The sequence below is a fragment of the Bombina bombina genome, chromosome 6 (assembly GCF_027579735.1).
Source record: "Bombina bombina isolate aBomBom1 chromosome 6, aBomBom1.pri, whole genome shotgun sequence".
Classification (NCBI taxonomy): domain Eukaryota; kingdom Metazoa; phylum Chordata; class Amphibia; order Anura; family Bombinatoridae; genus Bombina; species Bombina bombina.
In genome coordinates this window covers 864,683,500-864,709,335 of record NC_069504.1, presented here as the reverse complement: position 1 = coordinate 864,709,335, position 25,836 = coordinate 864,683,500, and the positions used below count along the sequence as shown (strand labels likewise).

The 25,836-nt window shown below is 38.6% G+C and overlaps 1 protein-coding gene across 4 annotated transcripts in view; it reads left to right on the top strand.

Annotated features, from left to right (window-relative positions):
- Positions 1-25,836, top strand: part of MINK1 (misshapen like kinase 1) — a 675,211-nt gene that overhangs the window by 543,413 nt on the left and 105,962 nt on the right. For 2 of the 4 annotated variants that reach the window (XM_053718325.1, XM_053718327.1), the window contains 5 exons: positions 18,855-18,943; positions 19,113-19,136; positions 19,594-19,754; positions 21,084-21,201; positions 21,353-21,493. In XM_053718325.1, coding sequence (XP_053574300.1) covers positions 18,855-18,943; positions 19,113-19,136; positions 19,594-19,754; positions 21,084-21,201; positions 21,353-21,493 — 533 coding nt within the window. The remainder of the gene's footprint in view (positions 1-18,854; positions 18,944-19,112; positions 19,137-19,593; positions 19,755-21,083; positions 21,202-21,352; positions 21,494-25,836) is intronic. The other 2 variants (XM_053718326.1, XM_053718328.1) reach the window with 1 other exon arrangement.

The following is a 25,836-nucleotide window of genomic DNA, read 5'->3' as shown; positions in this document are numbered from 1 at the left end:
TCGCCACAATGAGTCCACGGCCCGCCTTGTTCTTTTAAGACAGGTTGTGGGTTATTGTAAACATCAGACACTTCTGCACCTTGGCTTTTCCTTTCTCTTCCTAACTTCGGTCGAATGACTGGAGTTGGAGGGAAGGGAGGAGCTATTTAACAGCTCTGATGTGGTGCTCTTAGCCTCCTCCTGCTGACCAGGAGGTGAATATCCCATTAGTAATTGAGATGATCCGTGGACTCATCGTGTCAAAAAAGAAATACATTTATCAGGTAAGCTTAAATTTTGTTTTCCTTCCGGATAGGGAGAGTCCACGGCACCCGCCCGCTTTTTATTGTCTATGGGCGGTCCCCTATTATTTATTTTATTCTTCTGGCACCATTTATACCCTAATGTTTCTCCTACTTTTCCTTGTTCCCTCGGTAGAATGACTGGGGTAATGAGGTAGTGGGAGGGATATTTAAGCCTTTGTGTGGGTTGTCTTTGCTCCCTCCTGGTGGCCAGGTGTTGTATTTCCGAACAGTAAGGGATGAAGCCGTGGACTCTCCCTATCCGGAAGGAAAGAAATGTATTTAGTAAGCATAAATGATTTCTCCAACATAGGTGTGTCCGGTCCACGGCGTCATCCTTACTTGTGGGATATTCTCTTCCCCAACAGGAAATGACAAAGAGCCCAGCAAAGCTGGTCACATGATCCCTCCTAGGCTCCGCCTACCCCAGTCATTCTCTTTGCCGTTGTACAGGCAACATCTCCACGGAGATGGCTGAGTTTTTTAGTGTTTAACTGTAGTTTTTATTATTCAATCAAGAGTTTGTTATTTTGAAATAGTGCTGGTATGTACTATTTACTCAGAAACAGAAAAGAGATGAAGATTTCTGTTTGTATGAGGAAAATGATTTTAGCAACCGTCACTAAAATCCATGGCTGTTCCACACAGGACTGTTGAGAGCAATTAACTTCAGTTGGGGGAACAGTGAGCAGTCTCTTGCTGCTTGAGGTATGACACATTCTAACAAGACGATGTAATGCTGGAAGCTGTCATTTTCCCTATGGGATCCGGTAAGCCATGTTTATTACGATCGTAAATAAGGGCTTCACAAGGGCTTATTAAGACTGTAGACTTTTTCTGGGCTAAATCGATTCATTATTAACACATATTTAGCCTTGAAGAATCATTTTATTTGGGTATTTTGATATAAAAATATCGGCAGGCACTGTTTTAGACACCTTATTCTTTAGGGGCTTTCCCAAAGCATAGGCAGAGCCTCATTTTCGCGCCGGTGTTGCGCACTTGTTTTTGAGAGGCATGGCATGCAGTCGCATGTGAGAGGAGCTCTGATACTTAGAAAAGACTTTCTGAAGGCGTCATTTGGTATCGTATTCCCCTTTGGGCTTGGTTGGGTCTCAGCAAAGCAGATACCAGGGACTGTAAAGGGGTTAAAGTTCAAAACGGCTCCGGTTCCGTTATTTTAAGGGTTAAAGCTTCCAAATTTGGTGTGCAATACTTTTAAGGCTTTAAGACACTGTGGTGAAAATTTGGTGAATTTTGAACAATTCCTTCATGTTTTTTCGCAATTGCAGTAATAAAGTGTGTTCAGTTTAAAATTTAAAGTGACAGTAACGGTTTTATTTTAAAACGTTTTTTGTACTTTGTTATCAAGTTTATGCCTGTTTAACATGTCTGAACTACCAGATAGACTGTGTTCTGAATGTGGGGAAGCCAGAATTCCTATTCATTTAAATAAATGTGATTTATGTGACAATGACAATGATGCCCAAGATGATTCCTCAAGTGAGGGGAGTAAGCATGGTACTGCATCATTCCCTCCTTCGTCTACACGAGTCTTGCCCACTCAGGAGGCCCCTAGTACATCTAGCGCGCCAATACTCCTTACTATGCAACAATTAACGGCTGTAATGGATAATTCTGTCAAAAACATTTTAGCCAAAATGAACACTTATCAGCGTAAGCGCGACTGCTCTGTTTTAGATACTGAAGAGCATGACGACGCTGATAATAATGTTTCTGAAGGGCCCCTAACCCAGTCTGATGGGGCCAGGGAGGTTTTGTCTGAGGGAGAAATTACTGATTCAGGGAACATTTCTCAACAAGCTGAACCTGATGTGATTACATTTAAATTTAAGTTGGAACATCTCCGCATTCTGCTTAAGGAGGTATTATCCACTCTGGATGATTGTGACAAGTTGGTCATCCCAGAGAAACTATGTAAAATGGACAAGTTCCTAGAGGTGCCGGGGCTCCCAGAAGCTTTTCCTATACCCAAGCGGGTGGCGGACATTGTTAATAAAGAATGGGAAAGGCCCGGTATTCCTTTCGTCCCTCCCCCCATATTTAAAAAATTGTTTCCTATGGTCGACCCCTGAAAGGACTTATGGCAGACAGTCCCCAAGGTCGAGGGAGCGGTTTCCACTTTAAACAAACGCACCACTATACCCATAGAGGATAGTTGTGCTTTCAAAGATCCTATGGATAAAAAATTAGAAGGTTTGCTTAAAAAGATGTTTGTTCAGCAGGGTTACCTTCTACAACCAATTTCATGCGTTGTCCCTGTCGCTACAGCCGCATGTTTCTGGTTCGATGAGCTGATAAAGGCGGTCGATAGTGATTCTCCTCCTTATGAGGAGATTATGGACAGAATCAATGCTCTCAAATTGGCTAATTCTTTTACCCTAGACGCCACTTTGCAATTGGCTAGGTTAGCGGCTAAGAATTCTGGGTTTGCTATTGTGGCGCGCAGAGCGCTTTGGTTGAAATCTTGGTCGGCTGATGCGTCTTCCAAGAACAAGCTACTTAACATTCCTTTCAAGGGGAAAACGCTGTTTGGCCCTGACTTGAAAGAGATTATCTCTGATATCACTGGGGGTAAGGGCCACGCCCTTCCTCAGGATCGGCCTTTCAAGGCAAAAAATAAATCTAATTTTCGTCCCTTTCGTAGAAACGGACCAGCCCAAAGTGCTACGTCCTCTAAGCAAGAGGGTAATACTTCTCAAGCCAAGCCAGCTTGGAGACCAATGCAAGGCTGGAACAAGGGAAAGCAGGCCAAGAAACCTGCCACTGCTACCAAGACAGCATGAAATGTTGGCCCCCGATCCGGGACCGGATCTGGTGGGGGGCAGACTCTCTCTCTTCGCTCAGGCTTGGGCAAGAGATGTTCTGGATCCTTGGGCGCTAGAAATAGTCTCCCAAGGTTATCTTCTGGAATTCAAGGGGCTTCCCCCAAGGGGGAGGTTCCACAGGTCTCAGTTGTCTTCAGACCACATAAAAAGACAGGCATTCTTACATTGTGTAGAAGACCTGTTAAAAATGGGAGTGATTCATCCTGTTCCATTAAGAGAACAAGGGATGGGGTTCTACTCCAATCTGTTCATAGTTCCCAAAAAAGAGGGAACGTTCAGACCAATCTTAGATCTCAAGATCTTAAACAAGTTTCTCAAGGTTCCATCGTTCAAGATGGAAACCATTCGAACTATTCTTCCTTCCATCCAGGAAGGTCAATTCATGACCACGGTGGATTTAAAGGATGCGTATCTACATATTCCTATCCACAAGGAACATCATCGGTTCCTAAGGTTCGCATTCCTGGACAAGCATTACCAGTTTGTGGCGCTTCCTTTCGGATTAGCCACTGCTCCAAGGATTTTCACAAAGGTACTAGGGTCCCTTCTAGCTGTGCTAAGACCAAGGGGCATTGCTGTAGTACCTTACTTGGACGACATTCTGATTCAAGCGTCGTCCCTTCCTCAAGCAAAGGCTCACACGGACATAGTCCTGGCCTTTCTCAGATCTCACGGATGGAAAGTGAACGTGGAAAAGAGTTCTCTATCTCCGTCAACAAGGGTTCCCTTCTTGGGAACAATAATAGACTCCTTAGAAATGAGGATATTTCTGACAGAGGCCAGAAAAACAAAGCTTCTAGACTCTTGTCGGATACTTCATTCCGTTCCTCTTCCTTCCATAGCTCAGTGCATGGAAGTGATCGGGTTGATGGTAGCGGCAATGGACATAGTTCCTTTTGCGCGCATTCATCTAAGACCATTACAACTGTGCATGCTCAGTCAGTGGAATGGGGATTATACAGACTTGTCTCCGAAGATACAAGTAAATCAGAGGACCAGAGACTCACTCCGTTGGTGGCTGTCCCTGGACAACCTGTCACAAGGGATGACATTCCGCAGACCAGAGTGGGTCATTGTCACGACCGACGCCAGTCTGATGGGCTGGGGCGCGGTCTGGGGATCCCTGAAAGCTCAGGGTCTTTGGTCTCGGGAAGAATCTCTTCTACCGATAAATATTCTGGAACTGAGAGCGATATTCAATGCTCTCAAGGCTTGGCCTCAGCTAGCGAGGGCCAAGTTCATACGGTTTCAATCAGACAACATGACAACTGTTGCGTACATCAACCATCAGGGGGGAACAAGGAGTTCCCTAGCGATGGAAGAAGTGACCAAAATCATTCTATGGGCGGAGTCTCACTCCTGCCACCTGTCCGCTATCCACATCCCAGGAGTGGAAAATTGGGAAGCGGATTTTCTGAGTCGTCAGACATTGCATCCGGGGGAGTGGGAACTCCATCCGGAAATCTTTGCCCAAGTCACTCAGCTGTGGGGCATTCCAGACATGGATCTGATGGCCTCTCGTCAGAACTTCAAAGTTCCTTGCTACGGGTCCAGATCCAGGGATCCCAAGGCGGCTCTAGTGGATGCACTAGTAGCACCTTGGACCTTCAAACTAGCTTATGTGTTCCCGCCGTTTCCTCTCATCCCCAGGCTGGTAGCCAGGATCAATCAGGAGAGGGCGTCGGTGATCTTGATAGCTCCTGCGTGGCCACGCAGGAGCTGGTATGCAGATCTGGTGAATATGTCATCGGCTCCACCTTGGAAGCTACCTTTGAGACGAGACCTTCTTGTTCAGGGTCCGTTCGAACATCCGAACCTGGTTTCACTCCAGCTGACTGCTTGGAGATTGAACGCTTGATCTTATCGAAGCGAGGGTTCTCAGATTCTGTTATCGATACTCTTGTTCAGGCCAGAAAGCCTGTAACTAGAAAGATTTACCACAAAATTTGGAAAAAATATATCTGTTGGTGTGAATCTAAAGGATTCCCTTGGGACAAGGTTAAGATTCCTAAGATTCTATCCTTCCTTCAAGAAGGATTGGAAAAAGGATTATCTGCAAGTTCCCTGAAGGGACAGATTTCTGCCTTGTCTGTGTTACTTCACAAAAAGCTGGCAGCTGTGCCAGATGTTCAAGCCTTTGTTCAGGCTCTGGTTAGAATTAAGCCTGTTTACAAACCTTTGACTCCTCCTTGGAGTCTCAATTTAGTTCTTTCAGTTCTTCAGGGGGTTCCGTTTGAACCCTTACATTCCGTTGATATTAAGTTATTATCTTGGAAAGTTTTGTTTTTAGTTGCAATTTCTTCTGCTAGAAGAGTTTCAGAATTATCTGCTCTGCAGTGTTCTCCTCCTTATCTGGTGTTCCATGCAGATAAGGTGGTTTTACGTACTAAACCTGGGTTTCTTCCAAAAGTTGTTTCTAACAAAAACATTAACCAGGAGATTATCGTACCTTCTCTGTGTCCGAAACCAGTTTCAAAGAAGGAACGTTTGTTGCACAATTTGGATGTTGTTCGCGCTCTAAAATTCTATTTAGATGCTACAAAGGATTTTAGACAAACATCTTCCTTGTTTGTTGTTTATTCCGGTAAAAGGAGAGGTCAAAAAGCAACTTCTACCTCTCTCTCTTTTTGGATTAAAAGCATCATCAGATTGGCTTACGAGACTGCCGGACGGCAGCCTCCCTGAAAGAATCACAGCTCATTCCACTAGGGCTGTGGCTTCCACATGGGCCTTCAAGAACGAGGCTTCTGTTGATCAGATATGTAGGGCAGCGACTTGGTCTTCACTGCACACTTTTACCAAATTTTACAAGTTTGATACTTTTGCTTCTTCTGAGGCTATTTTTGGGAGAAAGGTTTTGCAAACCGTGGTGCCTTCCATTTAGGTGACCTGATTTGCTCCCTCCCTTCATCCGTGTCCTAAAGCTTTGGTATTGGTTCCCACAAGTAAGGATGACGCCGTGGACCGGACACACCTATGTTGGAGAAAACAGAATTTATGTTTACCTGATAAATTACTTTCTCCAACGGTGTGTCCGGTCCACGGCCCGCCCTGGTTTTTTTTTTTAATCAGGTCTGATAATTTATTTTCTTTAACTACAGTCACCACGGTACCATATGGTTTCTCCTATGCAAATATTCCTCCTTAACGTCGGTCGAATGACTGGGGTAGGCGGAGCCTAGGAGGGATCATGTGACCAGCTTTGCTGGGCTCTTTGCCATTTCCTGTTGGGGAAGAGAATATCCCACAAGTAAGGATGACGCCGTGGACCGGACACACCGTTGGAGAAAGTAATTTATCAGGTAAATATAAATTCTGTTTTTGTTTTTTTTTTTTTTGTCCTAAGTATTCTAAGGAGATGTTTCTCCATCATTTGGATATTTTCGGAGCTTTGAAGTTCTATTTTTTTAGGCTAATAAACTTTTTTGACAATCTTTAACTTGTTTATGCATTTTTCTGGTTACAGAAAGGGTCAGATGGCTACTGCTGTTTCATTTGCCTCTTGGTTAAAGTGAATGCAAATTTAGATGATAAAGTGTCCGGTTTTTAAAAATCCGATTTAAAACAGGGGCACTTTAATTCATCAAAACTTACATTTCACTCGTGTTGGGAAAATACTTACCTTTTAATCTTGACAGCCCCTTCAGCGATTCCCCCGTTCATAGCAAGCCTCTTCATACTTCAGAAATGATGGATCGGTCATCCTTCAATCACAGCTTCCCCCCGGGGGAATCGGTGTCTGATCCAACAACGTGATTGGAGGAAAACGGATTCCTCATTTTAGACCCGGGAAGAGGCTTTGCGACGGACGGGGAAGCAATGCAGCGTCTGTCAACATGAGTGAAATGTACATTTTGATGAATTAAAGTGCCCTTGTTTGTAATCAGATTTTTAAAAACCGGGCACTTTATCATCTAAATTTACATTCACTTTAAAGCTTTTTTTTCCTTAAAGGGACATTGAACCCAAATTTTTTCTATCATGATTCAGATAGAGCATGCAATTTTAAGCAACTTTCTAATTTACTCCTATTAAATTATTTTCATTCTCTTGGTATCTTTATTTGAAATGCAAGAATGTAAGTTTAGATGCCGGCCCATTTTTGGTGAACACACTGTGTTGTTCTTGCTGATTGGTTGGTAAATTCACCTACCAATAAACAAGTGCTTTCCATGGTCTGAACCAAAAAAAATAGCTTAAATACCTTCTTTTTCAAATAAAGAAAGCAAGAGAACGAAGAAAAATTGATAATAGGAGTAAATTATAAAGTTGTTTAAAATTACACGCTCTATCTGAATCACGAAAGAATAAATTTGGGTTCAGTGTCCCTTTAAAGGTTACTTGGTGGCCGGTCAGTTTCCTTCTAAATGGGATACTGCCCATTCTACCAGATCAGTTGCTGTTTCATGATCCCTTATGAATGAGACCTTTGTTTATTACATTAGTAAGGCAGTTTTTTGGGGGGTTTTTTGGTCTTCCTAACATTTGTTTTCTAATTTCTACCATTTTGATGTTTTTGCTTCTTCTGAAGATGCTTTTGGTAGATACGTTATGTCCTTCAGGCTGCTGTTTCTGGGCATTTAATATTTATATATATATATATATATATATATATATATATATATATATATATATATATATATATATATATATTTATATATATATATATATATATATATATATATATATATATATATATATATATATATATATATATATATATATATATATATGAGCAAAAAAGATGGGTGTAGGGGTGGCGCTGTAAAAACACCCTAAAAATATATATTTAAATGTGACTAGAGTGATGAATTTGCTGCCTATGAATATCTATCCAGAGAAAACTGTGCCCCCAGGAACAGTGAACCTGATAGAATAAAATGTGTAATAAAGTTAGGGAAAAAAGGGGATAAGGAATATTCAAGAGGGCGCAACACTCAGAAAGTAAGACCCTAAATATGGGAGTCTGTTTTAAGTTAGTTTAAAAAACCCAGTTTACTGGAATAGAGCAACTGGTTAATGTATATGTCTGGGTTTCCAAATGATAGAAATGCTGTAGATCAGAAAAAAGGTGATTATAGTTATTATTTAGTGTCACTATTAAAAGCTAATATTTAGTTGGATAACAAATGGTATCTAAAATGAATGTATACAATATACACAATTAACTTAGTTGGAATGCAGTTAACAATATTGTTGTTCAAGCCACATAACTAGTGTAGTACCCGCTGGATTGTGTGTGACAAATTAAGTGCACAAAGACATATATCAAAATGCAGCCACCTGTATCCAGGAGTGACCTAAATATTAGCAGAAGTCACTACGCTTGTTACTTTAAATATTATGATAGCCTAAGCGTACCATGCGTAGTAATAATAATAATGATAGGAGAGTTTCAATATCAATCTAAATCACAACAAAAATAGCCCAATAAAGTTCAATAAAGTTCAAAGTATAAGTCCAATATTGGTGGAAAGCTTCAATAGCTGTAGGTAGATGCGAGTAATGCAAAATGTTTAGGCAAATATAACAATGTATCCACGTTCCACAACGAGCCCGTTGGGAGTATACTTACACTCCGTTACCGCAATCTAATGAGGTAAGTGCCGTGCAGTGTATAGGTAGTTCTCCGTCCCGGTACCTGTGGTATAGTGGAGCGGTGTCCTCTTACGATCCAGAGATCTCTTTAGCACTCTCTCTCGAATTTGGCTCAATCTAAATACGTTTTCAAGTGCTTAAGCCCAGTAAGATGCTGCATGATCGAATGGAGTTCGGAGTTAACACAACAAAGCTTGCATGTATATGTAGGTTTTATTTTGGTATTGAACTCAGTCCTATAAATATAGTCTAAGCCGATAAGTGGAAGAGTACGTTCCTTGTCATAAAAATAATAATCTTCCAGACACACAACCCTCTTCTGTGGATATTCTATATGAATACCTGATACGAATTTCCACTATATTGTTCAATAGTGTGTCTGGAAGATTATTTTTATGACAAGGAACGTACTCTTGGAATGGAAAATAGCCTAAGAAAAAACTTACCAACAGCTGAGTTGGAGAAAATACTGCAAGATACCAACATGAAGATCGCTGAGCTGAAAAAAGTAATAGAGGAGAGGAAACGCACAAAATTTGCCCGAGATGAATCGGATTATTCCACTGGTAAAGTGTATAGATGGCGCTATGACCCAGAGGGCGCCCAACGGAGATACACGCCGCGCACCAGAAGACGTCAGAGCCATGGGCCGACGCTAAGCGGCAGCAGCACAGAATCACAGGATTCATCGCCAGGGGAGTCAGACCCAGACAGAGACGAGGTGGGTGCAAACATCGGCGGCAGCTCAAAGGAAACAAAGAAGGATACCAAAAAGAAGACAGCACGACCATTACGTCCAAGACGAGGACACTAAATGGGAACCACCATGATGATAAACGAGAAGAAGTCCGGTCACCAGGGGTAAGCAATGATGTTGAGACTGTCATACCAACATACACCCCACCAGAGACATACAAGAATAACGTCATTAACATTTCTAAACATGAACTCTCCATACCTGAACTGGAATTGCTAAACAAGGGTCTCTCTTTCTGCCCAGTAAAAAATTGTAATTTTTTTTCAGTTGCAAAAAGACCTGCATAGATTCATAAGAACTCTAAAGTTAAAAACTTTGAACTGGGTAGAAAATGTGAATTTAAATAATGAGAATCCAACGATCCATTTAAAACAGCTTGGGTTAAGAAAGAAAAGTAAATTTAACCCCATTATAAATAATCACAGTATAGGGACTTTTTCAACTCTAGTTCAGAGGGATATTTTAAAATTACAAACGAAAGTGGAGAAATACAGAAAAAATGGAAACACCTTTAAACAAATGGGTAATAACATGACTGTAGACCATCATTTAGCCCTAAAGAATCTACAGGGACACCCTGAAATTATTTTAAAAAGAGCGGACAAGGGAGGAGCAACAGTAGTGTTAGATAAAAAGGCCTACATTGATGAAATTAAAAATCATTTGAATAATAAGGCAATATATAAGAAACTTAATCATAACCCTGTATTTAAATTACAAAAAGAAATTAAAATGATCATTTTAAAGGCTGAAAACAAAGGGATAATAGGTAAAGATGTTGTTTCTTTTTTACAGGTAGATAATCCATATACACCTGTAATGTATGTTCTACCCAAAATACATAAGGACATTAAAAACCCTCCAGGGTGTCCTATTGTTGCAAGTACCAATTCAGTCTTTACAAATATTTCAATATTTTTGGATAAGATCTTACGGCCCTATGTTGAACGCTCCAGTTCCTTCATTAAAGATACTAATGATTTTTTATGCAAATTGGACTCCTTAGATCTCCCTAGTAGTAAATTTATTATGTTTAGTTTAGATGTAGAGAGTCTCTACACTAATATAAAACATTCAAGTGGCATTGATGCTGTAGAAAATACATTAAGAAATGACATTCAATACACTTCTGCACAAATAGATTTTTTTATCCAGCTTCTGACAATTATACTATGTGGGAATTACTTTCTCTTTCAGGATGACTATTTCCTCCAACTCCAAGGTACCGCCATGGGTTCCAACGTCGCCCCAAATTATGCAAATATTTTTATGAACCTCTGAGGAAAAATTTGTTTTTTGTAACGAATTATTTGTTCAATATGGCGCCACCTGGTGGCGGTATATTGACGATATTTTCGGCATTTGGTGGGGCGACGTTGGAACCCTTGAAAGGTTTGTGAATGATTTAAATTCATCATCAAGATATATAAAATTGAAATTGACTTGGAGTGAGGAGGTGGTTGATTTCCTGGACGTGAGAGTAATGAAATCTGGCAATCAGTTTAAAACTGATTTATTTAAGAAAAAAACTGACCGAAATAGTCTTTTGCGCTTTGAAAGTGCTCATCCGCCTTCTCTCCTGAAATCTCTACCCCACAGTCAAATGTTGCGAGTGCGCAAAATTGTCTCAGATGAGAAAACAGTAAATAAGAGATTGACTGAGATGGGTGAGAGATTTCTGGAAAGGGGTTATCCCAATAGTCTAATAAAGAGAGAAATTGAGACTGTAAAATTGATTCCAAGAATAGATTTATTGCACCCTAAGGATAGAGCAAAGAAGGAAGACAATCAGAAAGATAGACTTATCCTTGTAACAGAATATAATGCACAGAGTAATGAAATACAGCGCATCATTAGGAAACACTGGAATATTTTATCGTATTGTAACCCATCCATTATAGAATTTCAGAGCCCTCCTATGTCTGCTTTTAAAAGAAGTAGTAATATCCAAAATAAATTGGTCAAAGCTGACATTGGTCCTAGCACTAAAAACAAAAATAAACCTAGGTATATTACTACAAAAAATACAGGTTGTTATCCCTGTCTAGGGTGTTCCTGTTGTAGCAACATGAGTAAAGGGTCAGTTTTTTATCACCCTCACACTGGCAAAAAGTATAACATAAAAGGTTATTTTACATGCTTGACCACTTTCATAATATATATGATTAAATGTCCATGTGGGGGGGTTTATATAGGGGAGTCTACCAGATCCGCTAAGGAAAGAATAATTGAACATAAGAGCAATATTAGAACTGGCAATGTGAAAGCTCCTCTAGCAGCCCATTTTATAAAAGCAAACCACTCTATAAGTCAATTGAAATTTCAAATAATTGACAAAGTTGATATTCCACGTAGAGGGGGGGATAGAGAAATTCTATTAAAACAAAAAGAAGCATATTGGATATATGAATTAGGGAGTCTGGAGCCTAAAGGTTTAAATAGAGACTGGGACCTCACAGTATTTCTATGATTATTATTGATAAGATGTAAACTATAATTGTTGTGAAAGTTTGATAAGAAATTAGTAATTTTACTAATCATGGATACACTGCAATGTATACAGAATAGGAAATGTATAAATGTAAGCTTAGTTATGAGTAAGTTAAGTGTTTGATAAGAAAGAGTTAAATACACTTGAGCGCCACCTAGTGGTACACATGTATATAAGTCACTTGTTAGTTTGTATCAGGTATGGCATGAATAAGGGAGACTAATCCCGAAACGTTGCCTTTTTTACCTCCTTAATAAAAGAATATTGTATCTGCTGTCACCTGCCTGCTTTTCCTTGCATTTTGATATATGTCTTTGTGCACTTAATTTGTCACACACAATCCAGCGGGTACTACACTAGTTATGTGGCTTGAACAACAATATTGTTAACTGCATTCCAACTAAGTTAATTGTGTATATTGTATACATTCATTTTAGATACCATTTGTTATCCAACTAAATATTAGCTTTTAATAGTGACACTAAATAATAACTATAATCACCTTTTTTCTGATCTACAGCATTTCTATCATTTGGAAACCCAGACATATACATTAACCAGTTGCTCTATTCCAGTAAACTGGGTTTTTTAAACTAACTTAAAACAGACTCCCATATTTAGGGTCTTACTTTCTGAGTGTTGCGCCCTCTTGAATATTCCTTATCCCCTTTTTTCCCTAACTTTATTACATATATATATATATATATATTTATTTATTTTTTTCTGCATGAAAAACTGAAAAGGGGGGGGGGGAACTACTCATCCAATGTATCTGGAATAGTATAAGTCTGGTCCTGCCCAGATTGGTATTTTTTCCCAGGAGTAATGGTTTGTGGGCTCTCTCTGGCATTATGAAAGAAAAAATTTTTTATATTGTGATTGTTTTTTTGCGGCAGTTTAAGTATGCACCTCTTTTTTCCCTTCTTCTTTTTATTGATCTTATTTTCTTTTCCTGCCTACTTTTCTAGCTTGGCTATATGCCTTGTTTCTAGTAAAGTGGAAGGATTTTTGGGGGATCCTTCTGTCTTCCTAGTGGTCAGGGGGTTATAATTCCTAGAAATAATGGATCTTTGACTTTCACCACCATGAAAAAAATGCATTTATCACATAAGTATAAATTATATTTCTTTCATGTAATTAGCAAGAGTCCATGAGCTAGTGACGTATGGGATATACATTCCTACCAGGAGGGGCAAAGTTTCCCAAACCTCAAAATGCCTATAAATACACCCCTCACCACACCCACAATTCAGTTTTACAAACTTTGCCTCCGATGGAGGTGGTGAAGTAAGTTTGTGCTAGATTCTACGTTGATATGCGCTCCGCAGCAAGTTGGAGCCCGGTTTTCCTCTCAGCGTGCAGTGAATGTCAGAGGGATGTGAGGAGAGTATTGCCTATTTGAATGCAGTGATCTCCTTCTACGGGGTCTATTTCATAGGTTCTCTGTTATCGGTCGTAGAGATTCATCTCTTACCTCCCTTTTCAGATCGACGATATACTCTTATATATACCATTACCTCTGCTGATTCTCGTTTCAGTACTGGTTTGGCTTTCTACAAACATGTAGATGAGTGTCCTGGGGTAAGTAAATCTTATTTTCTGTGACACTCCAAGCTATGGTTGGGCACTTTATTTATAAAGTTCTAAATATATGTATTCAAACATTTATTTGCCTTGACTCAGAATGTTCAACTTTCCTTATTTTCAGACAGTCAGTTTCATATTTGGGATAATGCATTTGATTTAATCATTTTTTCTTACCTTCAAAAATTTGACTCTTTCCTGTGGGCTGTTAGGCTCGCGGGGGCTGAAAATGCTTCATTTTATTGCGTCATTCTTGGCGCGGACTTTTTTGGCGCAAAAAATTTGTTTCCGGCGTCATACGTGTCGCCGGAAGTTGCGTCATTTTTTTACGTTATTTTGCGCCAAAAATGTCGGCGTTCCGGATGTGGCGTCATTTTGGCGCCAAAAAGCATTTAGGCGCCAAATAATGTGGGCGTCTTATTGGCGCGAAAAATATGGGCGTCGCTTTTTGTCTCCACATTATTTAAGTCTCATTTTTTCTTTGCTTCTGGTTGCTAGAAGCTTGTTCTTTGGCATTTTTTCCCATTCCTGAAACTGTCATTTAAGGAATTTGATCAATTTTGCTTTATATATATGTTGTTTTTTCTCTTACATATTGCAAGATGTCTCACGTTGCATCTGAGCCAGAAGATACTACAGGAAAATCGCTGTCTAGTGCTGGATCTACCAAAGCTAAGTGTATCTGCTGTAAACTTTTGGTAGCTATTCCTCCAGCTGTTGTTTGTATTGATTGTCATGACAAACTTGTTAAAGCAGATAATATTTCCTTTAGTAAAGTACCATTGCCTGTTGCAGTTCCTTCAACATCTAAGGTGCAGAATGTTCCTGATAATATAAGAGATTTTGTTTCAGAATCCATAAAGAAGGCTATGTCTGTTATTTCTCCTTCTAGTAAACGTAAAAAATCTTTTAAAACTTCTCTCCCTACAGATGAATTTTTAAATGAACATCATCATTCTGATTCTGATGACTCTTCTGGTTCAGAGGATTCTGTCTCAGAGGTTGATGCTGATAAATCTTCATATTTATTTAAAATGGAATTTATTCGTTCTTTACTTAAAGAAGTACTAATTGCTTTAGAAATAGAGGATTCTGGTCCTCTTGATACTAATTCTAAACGTTTGGATAAGGTATTTAAAGCTCCTGTGGTTATTCCAGAAGTTTTTCCTGTTCCTAATGCTATTTCTGCAGTAATTTCCAAAGAATGGGATAAATTGGGTAATTCATTTACTCCTTCTAAACGTTTTAAGCGATTATATCCTGTGCCGTCTGACAGATTAGAATTTTGGGACAAAATCCCTAAAGTTGATGGGGCTATTTCTACCCTTGCTAATAATTTTATCTGTGATGCCATTTTTGATATTATCAGAGTTGATGTCAGGTTTATGTCTCTAGCTATTTTAGCTAGAAGAGCTTTATGGCTTAAAACTTGGAATGCTGATATGGCTTCTAAATCTACTTTACTTTCCATTTCTTTCCAGGGTAACAAATTATTTGGTTCTCAGTTGGATTCCATTATTTCAACTGTTACTGGTGGGAAAGGAACTTTTTTACCACAGGATAAAAAATCTAAAGGTAAAAGCAGGGCTAATAATCGTTTTCGTTCCTTTCGTTTCAACAAAGAACAAAAGCCTGATCCTTCATCCTCAGGAGCAGTTTCAGTTTGGAAACCATCTCCAGTCTGGAATAAATCCAAGCCAGCTAGAAAGGCAAAGCCTGCTTCTAAGTCCACATGAAGGTGCGGCCCTCATTCCAGCTCAGCTGGTAGGGGGCAGGTTACGTTTTTTCAAGGAAATTTGGATCAATTCTGTTCACAATCTTTGGATTCAGAGCATTGTTTCAGAAGGGTACAGAATTGGTTTCAAGATGAGACCTCCTGCAAAGAGATTTTTTCTTTCCCGTGTCCCAGTAAATCCAGTAAAAGCTCAAGCATTTCTGAAATGTGTTTCAGATCTAGAGTTGACTGGAGTAATTATGCCGGTTCCAGTTCCGGAACAGGGGATGGGGTTTTATTCAAATCTCTTCATTGTACCAAAGAAGGAGAATTCCTTCAGACCAGTTCTGGATCTAAAAATATTGAATCGTTATGTAAGAATACCAACGTTCAAGATGGTAACTGTAAGGACTATCTTGCCTTTTGTTCAGCAAGGGAATTATATGTCCACAATAGATTTACAGGATGCATATCTGCATATTCCGATTCATCCAGATCATTATCAGTTCCTGAGATTCTCTTTTCTGGACAATCATTACCAGTTTGTGGCTCTGCCGTTTGGCCTAGCTACAGCTCCAAGAATTTTTACAAAGGTTCTCGGTGCCCTTCTGTCTGTAATCAGAGAACAGGGTATTGTGGTATTTCCTTATTTGGACGATATCTTGGTACTTGCTCAGTCTTTACATTTAGCAGAATCTCATACGAATCGACTTGTATTGTTTCTTCAAGATCATGGTTGGAGGATCAATTTACCAAAAAGTTCTTTGATTCCTCAGACAAGGGTAACCTTTCTGGGTTTCCAGATGGATTCAGTGTCCATGACTCTGTCTTTAACAGACAAGAGACGTCTAAAATTGATTGCAGCTTGTCGAAACCTTCAGTCACAATCATTCCCTTCGGTAGCCTTATGCATGGAAATTCTAGGTCTTATGACTGCTGCATCGGACGCGATCCCCTTTGCTCGTTTTCACATGCGACCTCTTCAGCTCTGTATGCTGAAGCAATGGTGCAAGGATTACACAAAGATATCTCAATTAATATCTTTAAAACCGATTGTTCGACACTCTCTAAAATGGTGGACAGATCACCATCGTTTAATTCAGGGGGCTTCTTTTGTGCTTCCGACCTGGACTGTAATTTCAACAGATGCAAGTCTCACAGGTTGGGGAGCTGTGTGGGGATCTCTGACGGCACAAGGAGTTTGGGAATCTCAGGAGGTGAGATTACCGATCAATATTTTGGAACTCCGTGCAATTTTCAGAGCTCTTCAATTTTGGCCTCTTCTGAAGAGAGAATCGTTCATTTGTTTTCAAACAGACAATGTCACAACTGTGGCATACATCAATCATCAAGGAGGGACTCACAGTCCTCTGGCTATGAAAGAAGTATCTCGAATTTTGGTTTGGGCGGAATCCAGCTCCTGTCTAATCTCTGCGGTTCATATCCCAGGTATAGACAATTGGGAAGCGGATTATCTCAGTCGCCAAACGTTGCATCCGGGCGAATGGTCTCTTCACCCAGAGGTATTTCTTCAGATTGTTCAAATGTGGGAACTTCCAGAAATAGATCTGATGGCGTCCCATCTAAACAAGAAACTTCCCAGGTATCTGTCCAGATCCCGGGATCCTCAGGCGGAGGCAGTGGATGCATTATCACTTCCTTGGAAGTATCATCCTGCCTATATCTTTCCGCCTCTAGTTCTTCTTCCAAGAGTAATCTCCAAGATTCTGAAGGAATGCTCGTTTGTTCTGCTGGTAGCTCCGGCATGGCCTCACAGGTTTTGGTATGCGGATCTTGTCCGGATGGCCTCTTGCCAACCGTGGACTCTTCCGTTAAGACCAGACCTTCTGTCACAAGGTCCTTTTTTCCATCAGGATCTGAAATCCTTAAATTTAAAGGTATGGAGATTGAACGCTTGATTCTTGGTCAAAGAGGTTTCTCTGACTCTGTGATTAATACTATGTTACAGGCTCGTAAATTTGTATCTCAAGAGATATATTATAGAGTCTGGAAGACTTATATTTCTTGGTGTCTTTCTCATCATTTTTCTTGGCATTCTTTTAGAATACCGAGAATTTTACAGTTTCTTCAGGATGGTTTAGATAAGGGTTTGTCCGCAAGTTCTTTGAAAGGACAAATCTCTGCTCTTTCTGTTCTTTTTCACAGAAAGATTGCTATTCTTCCTGATATTCATTGTTTTGTACAAGCTTTGGTTCGTATAAAACCTGTTATTAAGTCAATTTCTCCTCCTTGGAGTTTGAATTTGGTTCTGGGAGCTCTTCAAGCTCCTCCGTTTGAACCTATGCATTCATTGGACATTAAATTACTTTCTTGGAAAGTTTTGTTCCTTTTGGCCATCTCTTCTGCCAGAAGAGTTTCTGAATTATCTGCTCTTTCTTGTGAGTCTCCTTTTCTGATTTTTCATCAGGATAAGGCGGTGTTGCGAACTTCTTTTGAATTTTTACCTAAAGTTGTGAATTCCAACAACATTAGTAGAGAAATTGTGGTTCCTTCATTATGTCCTAATCCTAAGAATTCTAAGGAGAAATCGTTGCATTCTTTGGATGTTGTTAGAGCTTTGAAATATTATGTTGAAGCTACGAAATCTTTCCGTAAGACTTCTAGTTTATTTGTTATCTTTTCCGGTTCTAGAAAAGGCCAGAAAGCTTCTGCCATTTCTTTGGCATCTTGGTTGAAATTTTTAATTCATCTTGCCTATGTTGAGTCGGGTAAAACTCTGCCTCAAAGAATTACAGCTCATTCTACTAGGTCAGTTTCTACTTCCTGGGCGTTTAGGAATGAAGCTTCGGTTGACCAGATTTGCAAAGCAGCAACTTGGTCCTCTTTGCATACTTTTACTAAATTCTACCATTTTGATGTATTTTCTTCTTCTGAAGCAGTTTTTGGTAGAAAAGTACTTCAGGCAGCGGTTTCAGTTTGAATCTTCTGCTTATGTTTTTCGTTAAACTTTATTTTTGGGTGTGGATTATTTTCAGCAGGAATTGGCTGTCTTTATTTTATCCCTCCCTCTCTAGTGACTCTTGTGTGGAAAGATCCACATCTTGGGTAGTCATTATCCCATACGTCACTAGCTCATGGACTCTTGCTAATTACATGAAAGAAAACATAATTTATGTAAGAACTTACCTGATAAATTCATTTCTTTCATATTAGCAAGAGTCCATGAGGCCCGCCCTTTTTTTGTGGTGGTTATGATTTTTGTATAAAGCACAATTATTCCAATTCCTTATTTTATATGCTTTCGCACTTTTTCATCACCCCACTTCTTGGCTATTCGTTAAACTGAATTGTGGGTGTGGTGAGGGGTGTATTTATAGGCATTTTGAGGTTTGGGAAACTTTGCCCCTCCTGGTAGGAATGTATATCCCATACGTCACTAGCTCATGGACTCTTGCTAATATGAAAGAAATGAATTTATCAGGTAAGTTCTTACATAAATTATGTTTTTTTTTACATTCCTTCTTGACATATATTTTATAATATTACTTATGGTTTTCCGTGGTAAGTTCACTCAAATCACCTCACATTTCCGGCTTCTAATTTGTATACATTTTCACAGCCCCCCACAAACTGGATGATTCTTCAATTAGCCCCCCAGGCAGTAAGACTCCAGGAGAGGAGCATCGATCCCGTCCAGGACGCCCTGCAGTAAGTGCCTTTCTGTGCTGTCTTTTTATCTGACTTTGTTAGATAGAGTTCTGCTTCTCTATGGTTTCATCACGTAAACCTCTATATTCATTCTTATCTTTATGAATCAAACTTGACTTGCAATGCTAAAATTATCTTTTCTTTTCTCTACCGCTGTCTTTTTGCTCAGAGCTATAAAAGAGCAATAGGAGAGGTTAGTGACAGCTGTGGCACTGTGTGATTCTTGTACATTGTTACGCCTTTTTAAGGGATTGCTAACTCAGCTCTGTTTATTTTGTGTCTGTGCTTCTTAAACATGTGTTAATATAGCTGAGTGTGATTGAAAAAAGAGGGTGACAGACGCCACTGCCTGTGCTTATGCTGTTCCATGTGTGTCCTATTGTAGCAGTAAATGTTGGGTAATCTCTGCAATGTCTCTTATATTTAGTCATTTGTATGTATTGATATTACAGTGAAGAATTGGGTTAAAAAAAATAACATTTTGTTTAGATTTTATATATTTTTTTCCTTGCTTTTGTTTATCCATTACCATTTTTCCTCCTCCCAACTTTTTTCTTTTCACTATATTCTTCTTTTCATTCTTTCACTTGTGTTATTCTCCTGTCCCATTCCCTACCTTTTTTTTGCACCCTCTGTTCCCTGTATAATAGGATCACCTCCTTGTGAAGGACCGACCTGAAGATGTCCCCAAACCTCCCAAGAAGGCTCTTGACTATTCTTCCTCCAGTGATGAGATGGACAGCAGTGAGGAGGATGATGAAGATGGTGACCCAGAGAGGCCGGAGCAGAGCAGAGAAGTCTCATCGGCAAGGTACAAAGAGTAGGAAGATTTAGGCTAATAGAACACGGATGTTGTCAGGTTCTATGATCTCTTCACTGTATAGATTAGAAAGAAGGGTAAAAGAGTCAAGCTGTAGCAAACAGGTAAACTGTATTAAAGTGAAATTGAATCCTAGAGTTTGGGAAACGCTAGGATTGACCATTGAAACAAAGGTGATTTTCATTCATGAAGTATAAAATACTTCATGCTGAAAGCTCCTTTACTTGTTTCAAGCGTTCGCCGTTCTGAGCTGCTAAGGCAGCCCACGGCAGAACGCTGTTTTGCTAGAGAGGTAACTTTTTCAGCCAATAGCCGTGTGGGAAATCCGGCGTGGCGCCCTTTGGTGCCGGATTTCCCGCACGTTATTTGCTAAGAGGTGGAAACGTCACCTCTTAGCAAAATAGCGTTCTGCCGTGGGCTACCTGAGCAGCTCAGAACGGTGAACGCCTGAAACAAGTAAAGTAGCTTTCTGCAATAGGTATTTTATACTTCATGAATGAAAGTCACCTTTATTTGTTTCAATGGTCAATCCTAGCGTTTCACAAACGCTAGGATTGACTTTCACTTTAGATATCTGAGGACAAAGGTATTAAAGGGATAGTAAACCAAAAAAAAAATTTGCGTTTTTTAAAACATTCTATCACGTTTTTCAAATAACATCTATCAGTTAATCTTTACAGTTTACCTGCAAATTGCTGCTGAAATAATTGATTCTGCCAAACCCATTTTTATTCTAATTATGTTGACAAATTGCCGAGTTCTACCTAGGTAGAACAGTAATGGCATCCCGCATGTGCATTAGCAACCCCTTTAGACAACGCATGCGCATAGCTCACTCCTTTCCCCCACAGTCAGCTGCCGCGTCATCAAGCCCTCGCCAGGTGTGTTAAAGGGTGTAATCAAACATGAAGTGCTGTTAGTTACTTCTCCATTGAGCATCCAAATGCTCATAATATGGAATGCGCATGCGAACACTGCTTCATTAACATTCAAATAAATATATCGGCTCTTTCGCACGATTGTTTAAAAGATTTCTATGTAAGAACAGCAAATCCAGTCCTCTATTAGTGGCGGTCTCGAGCTATATTATTCAGAATAAGAATATACATTTTATAATTATGTAAGCTTTGTTTCTAAGAACAAGTGTTTTTAAAAGTGTATGAATTGAACTTTCTGATTGTGTACTTTATATTTCTGTAACAATGCAAAGAGTTCTAACCCTTTTTAATGTAACTTAATTTTTTAAATCTGTATCATTTTTATGTCCTGCCCTATTTATTTCAATTTTTTATGTACTTTCCCGTCTCACCCTTTTAATAGGAATGGGCGAGATGCAGACACAGACAGTGTTAGTACGATGGTTGTGCACGATGTTGAAGAGCTGGTTGGGAGTACATCCGATAGTTCATATGGTGATGGTACAATGATCGTACAAAGGGTGAGAAATGTTACTGTGTTGCTATTTCATTCCTTATAACACATCATCTGTACTTTCAACGGATGAAATAGGTGATTTTATATGATTCTCTTATCATTCTTCCTCTTGGTTTGATAATGCAATCACTCTTTATTTTTTCTTCCTGTCTCAGACGCCTGAAGAAGAACGCAACCTCCTTCACGCTGACAGTAATGGATACACAAACCTGCCAGATGTGGTGCAACCAAGTCACTCACCCACAGAACAAAAGGGGCAGAATTTATCACCCAGCAAGGAGGGCAGCGGTACTGATGTAAGAAGGGGTAAAGTTTCAGTGGGGAACATAATGGGTGTGAGAAGAATGCGGAAAGTAAAAAATGTGGTGTGAGTGCTAAAAAAAACGGTGTAAGCTTAAATCCCTTAGTAGTCTAGTAAATCTCCATATACTGACTATAAGTGAATAGTATAAGAAAGAGGGTGGGATAAGCGCTCTATATGGGAGCTCACCAGAAAGAAAATTGTATGATATAATATATTCTATTATTTTAAAGAGAATGAAGCCAAGTGATATATAAAAAGTTTTAATGAAAAATGTATATTGATCATATGTGGGTATCGTAGCAATGAATACCGTAATATACACTATACACAAATAGTTAAAAATACATATATGATACTGGCATCGACTTGGTTAAAATATAGTTAGGCCATATACATTTAGATATAAAAATTAAATGTGAATATTAAAAAGACAATTAGTACTATAATGTTGCATAGATATCTAGAACACAAGTACAACCTTGATTAGGCAGATATATATATGTAATAGCAGTATATCGATTGGCAAAAAAACAGTGTGGCTGCAGAGAGCTAATAATTACAAACCGCTCTTATGTTTGGAACAAATATCGAGTGAGTCCAATCTGTAGCCGTTAGAAGCAGCTATGATAAAACAAGCCGTGAGCTGTGTGCGTCACGTCACCTGACTAGTCAGAGTCCTCCAATCCTGTGAGCCAAAAGTGGATACAGATTTGAAAAAAGAGAGTCTCAGTAGAAAATAGACACTTTATGTCACTAGTAATAAAAGAAGGAGGGGTAGTAAGGGCGCTAAAAGCTGAAGATCTTGGGGGTATAAGTGTGTATCGTTATACTGCTATAATTGCATTAATATTTGTGGTGCATTAGGAGTTAACAAGTGATTTCTAAATGATTCTACATGTACACTCTCAGCGTGTTAAAAACTTTTTATAAAAGTAAAATTTAAAAATTAGAATTTTTATACAAAGACACTTGTGAGGAACAATTGTTAGAGACGTCTCTCTATTATATTGGGGATCCAACCAACAATATCAAAAGTCAGCAAAAAGTCAGCAAAAATATACAATCATAAAAAATCGTTTGGCATATAAAATGTATCAATATTTGGCAATTTTTACAAAAAATTGTAGCAGCCCTGTATATAAAAACAATGTTGAATAGACTTGGTTATGTTCTTATATAGGAAAGTTCCTCTCCATTTAGTAAGGTATAGTAGCTAGAATTCTATTATAGCGTTAGAATGTTTTTAGTTTTGAAACGGTGCTGTGAGAACTGAGTCCAGAGAGTATTAGATTCAGGGGTTTTTTATATACGTCCTGCATATACAGTATTTTCAGGCAGTATTTATTTATCTTCTTGTGGTAACATACCTCTTTTTTCGGTATCCAAGGCCATGATGTGTGCTGTGTCTCTTCCTTGTGAAGCCGGCGTCTGACGTCACACCCGGTTATCCACAGAGGCCGTCCACAGGTGTCAATTACTCTCCCGGAGACACTCTTAGGTAGTTACCACTTGTAGCAGTTAGTTTGTTCAAATAAAATGTAATCTGATGCCGCCGGTATTGGCGATCCTTAGGACAAGTCCCTTGTCTTGTAGTAACCTGCTCTTAGTGCTTAGGCACGCAGGTGATTTTCATCCGATAGGTGTTCTGTTACCAGGAACAGTTCCAATCTTTTTTTAAAAAGTCAACCCGGGTTGTCAAATATTCTGGTGCAAGGTCCTCTCACTTCAACGCGTTTCACTCACTTAGGAGCTTTATCAAGAATGACCTGAGACCATTATGCACCTTTCTTTTAAAGGGACAGTCCTTTTCTTATTGGCTGAATTTTGAGTCTTGTAATTTAAGATGGATTTCTGTCTTATATGTTAGCTTCTTCATTTTTAAGGTGGATTTTTTCTGTGTACTCTCTTCAACACTACTGGATGCACCTACTTCAAAAAATTTTTTATTTTTTTTTTACTTTTGCAAGGCTTTATAGTTCCATAAAGAATCATGTTACATATAAAATTAATAAAATATATAACAATAATACTAATAAATAAAATCATAAGTGTCAGAAAAATTATTATACTTAAGGGTATATGATATATTTATAGTTTGTGCTTGTGTTATTCTAATCGTAAATAGTGGAATATCTTTGAGCCTTTATTCTTACAGGAAAATTTTTAAGTTTTGTATGACATATGTGAGGTTTCAATATTTCGTGTATTTAGACATTATTTAAGTGCATTTGGGCAGGAAGTGCTAAGGTGCTAATTTTAAGATATTGTGGAAACCTAATATAAATATAATTAGTGTATCAATCTAACAAAAAAGGTGATATATCTAGTTCTGAGTTCAACCCTTTTGGAGATAAGGTATTAAACTTAAAGATGAACTCTGCTTCTTTAAGTAAGAGTTTTTTTCTGAATATCTCCTCCCCTCCAATGATTTTTTACTTTATAAATCCCCCAATAGGACATATCTTTGGTTTGGCCTTTATGGACATTTTTGAAATGTTTGTAGAGATATGTATCCTCATTTCCATTTTCTATACTAGAAATGTGCTCCCTTATTCGATCCCTTACTGCTCTTTTTGTTTCTCCAAAATAGAACATGTTGCAAGTACATTTTAAAATATATATAATGCCTTTACTTGTACATCTAATTAGTTCTTTTATTTGTATGGGATCTTCTGTGCTCCCTATCTGTATGGTACTTTGTTTTTTGCCGTGTTTACATGCTTTACAAGAATAGCACGGAAAAAATCCTGCTATTTTTTGTCCATGAAAGTTTTTTAGTATTAAATTTTTTGGTTTATTTTGTTTTTTCATTTCACTGGGGGCAAGTAGTGATTTTAAATGTGCTGCTTTCTTAAAAACAAAGCTAGGACTCTTTGATATTTTATCTCCTAGTATATTGTCCTCTTTAATCAAGTGCCAATGTTTCCTGACAATTTTTTTAATTACATTATGGTCAATGTTATAGTCTGTGACAAATAGGACCTTTATTGTGTCCATGTCTGTAGGTGTTTTTTCTTTATATACCAGTAGGGATTCTCTATCAGTATTCCTGGCTCTTTCTAGTGCTTTTTTGGTATTTTCAGTATTATAGCCTCTAGATATGAATCTTTCCCCTAGAGTGCCTACCTGTTCCTCAAAATCTATTGTTCTTGAGCAGTTCTTCCTTACTCTTAAACATTGCCCTATAGGGATATTATTTTTCCATGTAGCTAAGTGACAGCTATCGGCATGTAAATAATTATTGCAGTCAACTTTTTTAAAATGAGTTCTTGTTTCAATTTTGTTGTTTATGGACATAATTTCTAGATCTAGGAAAACAATGGACTCTTTGCTGTAATTATAAGTGAAATTTAAGCCATAATTATTTTTATTCATCTCTTCTATCATTTTAATAAGGTCATTCTCTGTTCCCTTCCAGATCAATATCAGGTCATCAATGTATCTTTTAAAGAGCACAAGGTTTGCACCGTAGCTACCCGATCCCAGAAACTCCTCTTCCCAGAAGCCCATAAATAGGTTCGCGTAGCTAGGTGCAAACCTTGTGCCCATTGCTGTTCCCTCTATTTGGAGATAAAAATTTTCATTGAATGAGAAGTAATTATTTTCGAGAATGAACTTTATGCTATTTAGAATGAACTCTCCATGGGTCGCTGGCATATCTTTATCCTGTTTTAAATAATGTTTGACTGCTTCAAGACCTTGTGTGTGGTTGATCACTGTATACAGTGATGTTACATTACATGTGACCATATACATGTCTTCTTCCCATTTTAAACTGTTTAATATGTTTAATATCTTAGTGGAGTCTCTTAGGTATGAATCTAACTTCACCACATATTTCTGCAGATAACCATCAACATATCTAGAAAGGTTTGATGATATGGAGTCGATCCCCGATATAATTGGCCTCCCAGGGGGATGGTGAGGCTTTTGTGAATTTTTGGTAGGAAGTAGAAGATCGGTATTCTAGGGTGTTTGGGTGAAAGAAATTGAAATTTTTTTTCATTTAGAGTATCCGATCTTCTACCTCCCACCTGTAATTTATTCAATTGATTTAAATATTTGGAGGTGGGATTGAAATTTAATTTTTTATATGTCTTTATATTATTTAATAGTCTGTAGGCTTCTGTTAGGCAGTTCTTAGTATCCATTATGACTATGCCTCCACCCTTGTCCGCAGATTTAATTGTTAACTCTTTGTTGTTTTGTAAGTTATTTACTATAGTTTTTTCTTTAATGCTTAAATTGAATTTCTTTGGACAAGGGGGATCAATTCTAGTGATATCTTTTATCACCAATTTTTCAAATGTATCGATAAAATTACCTTTTGATTGT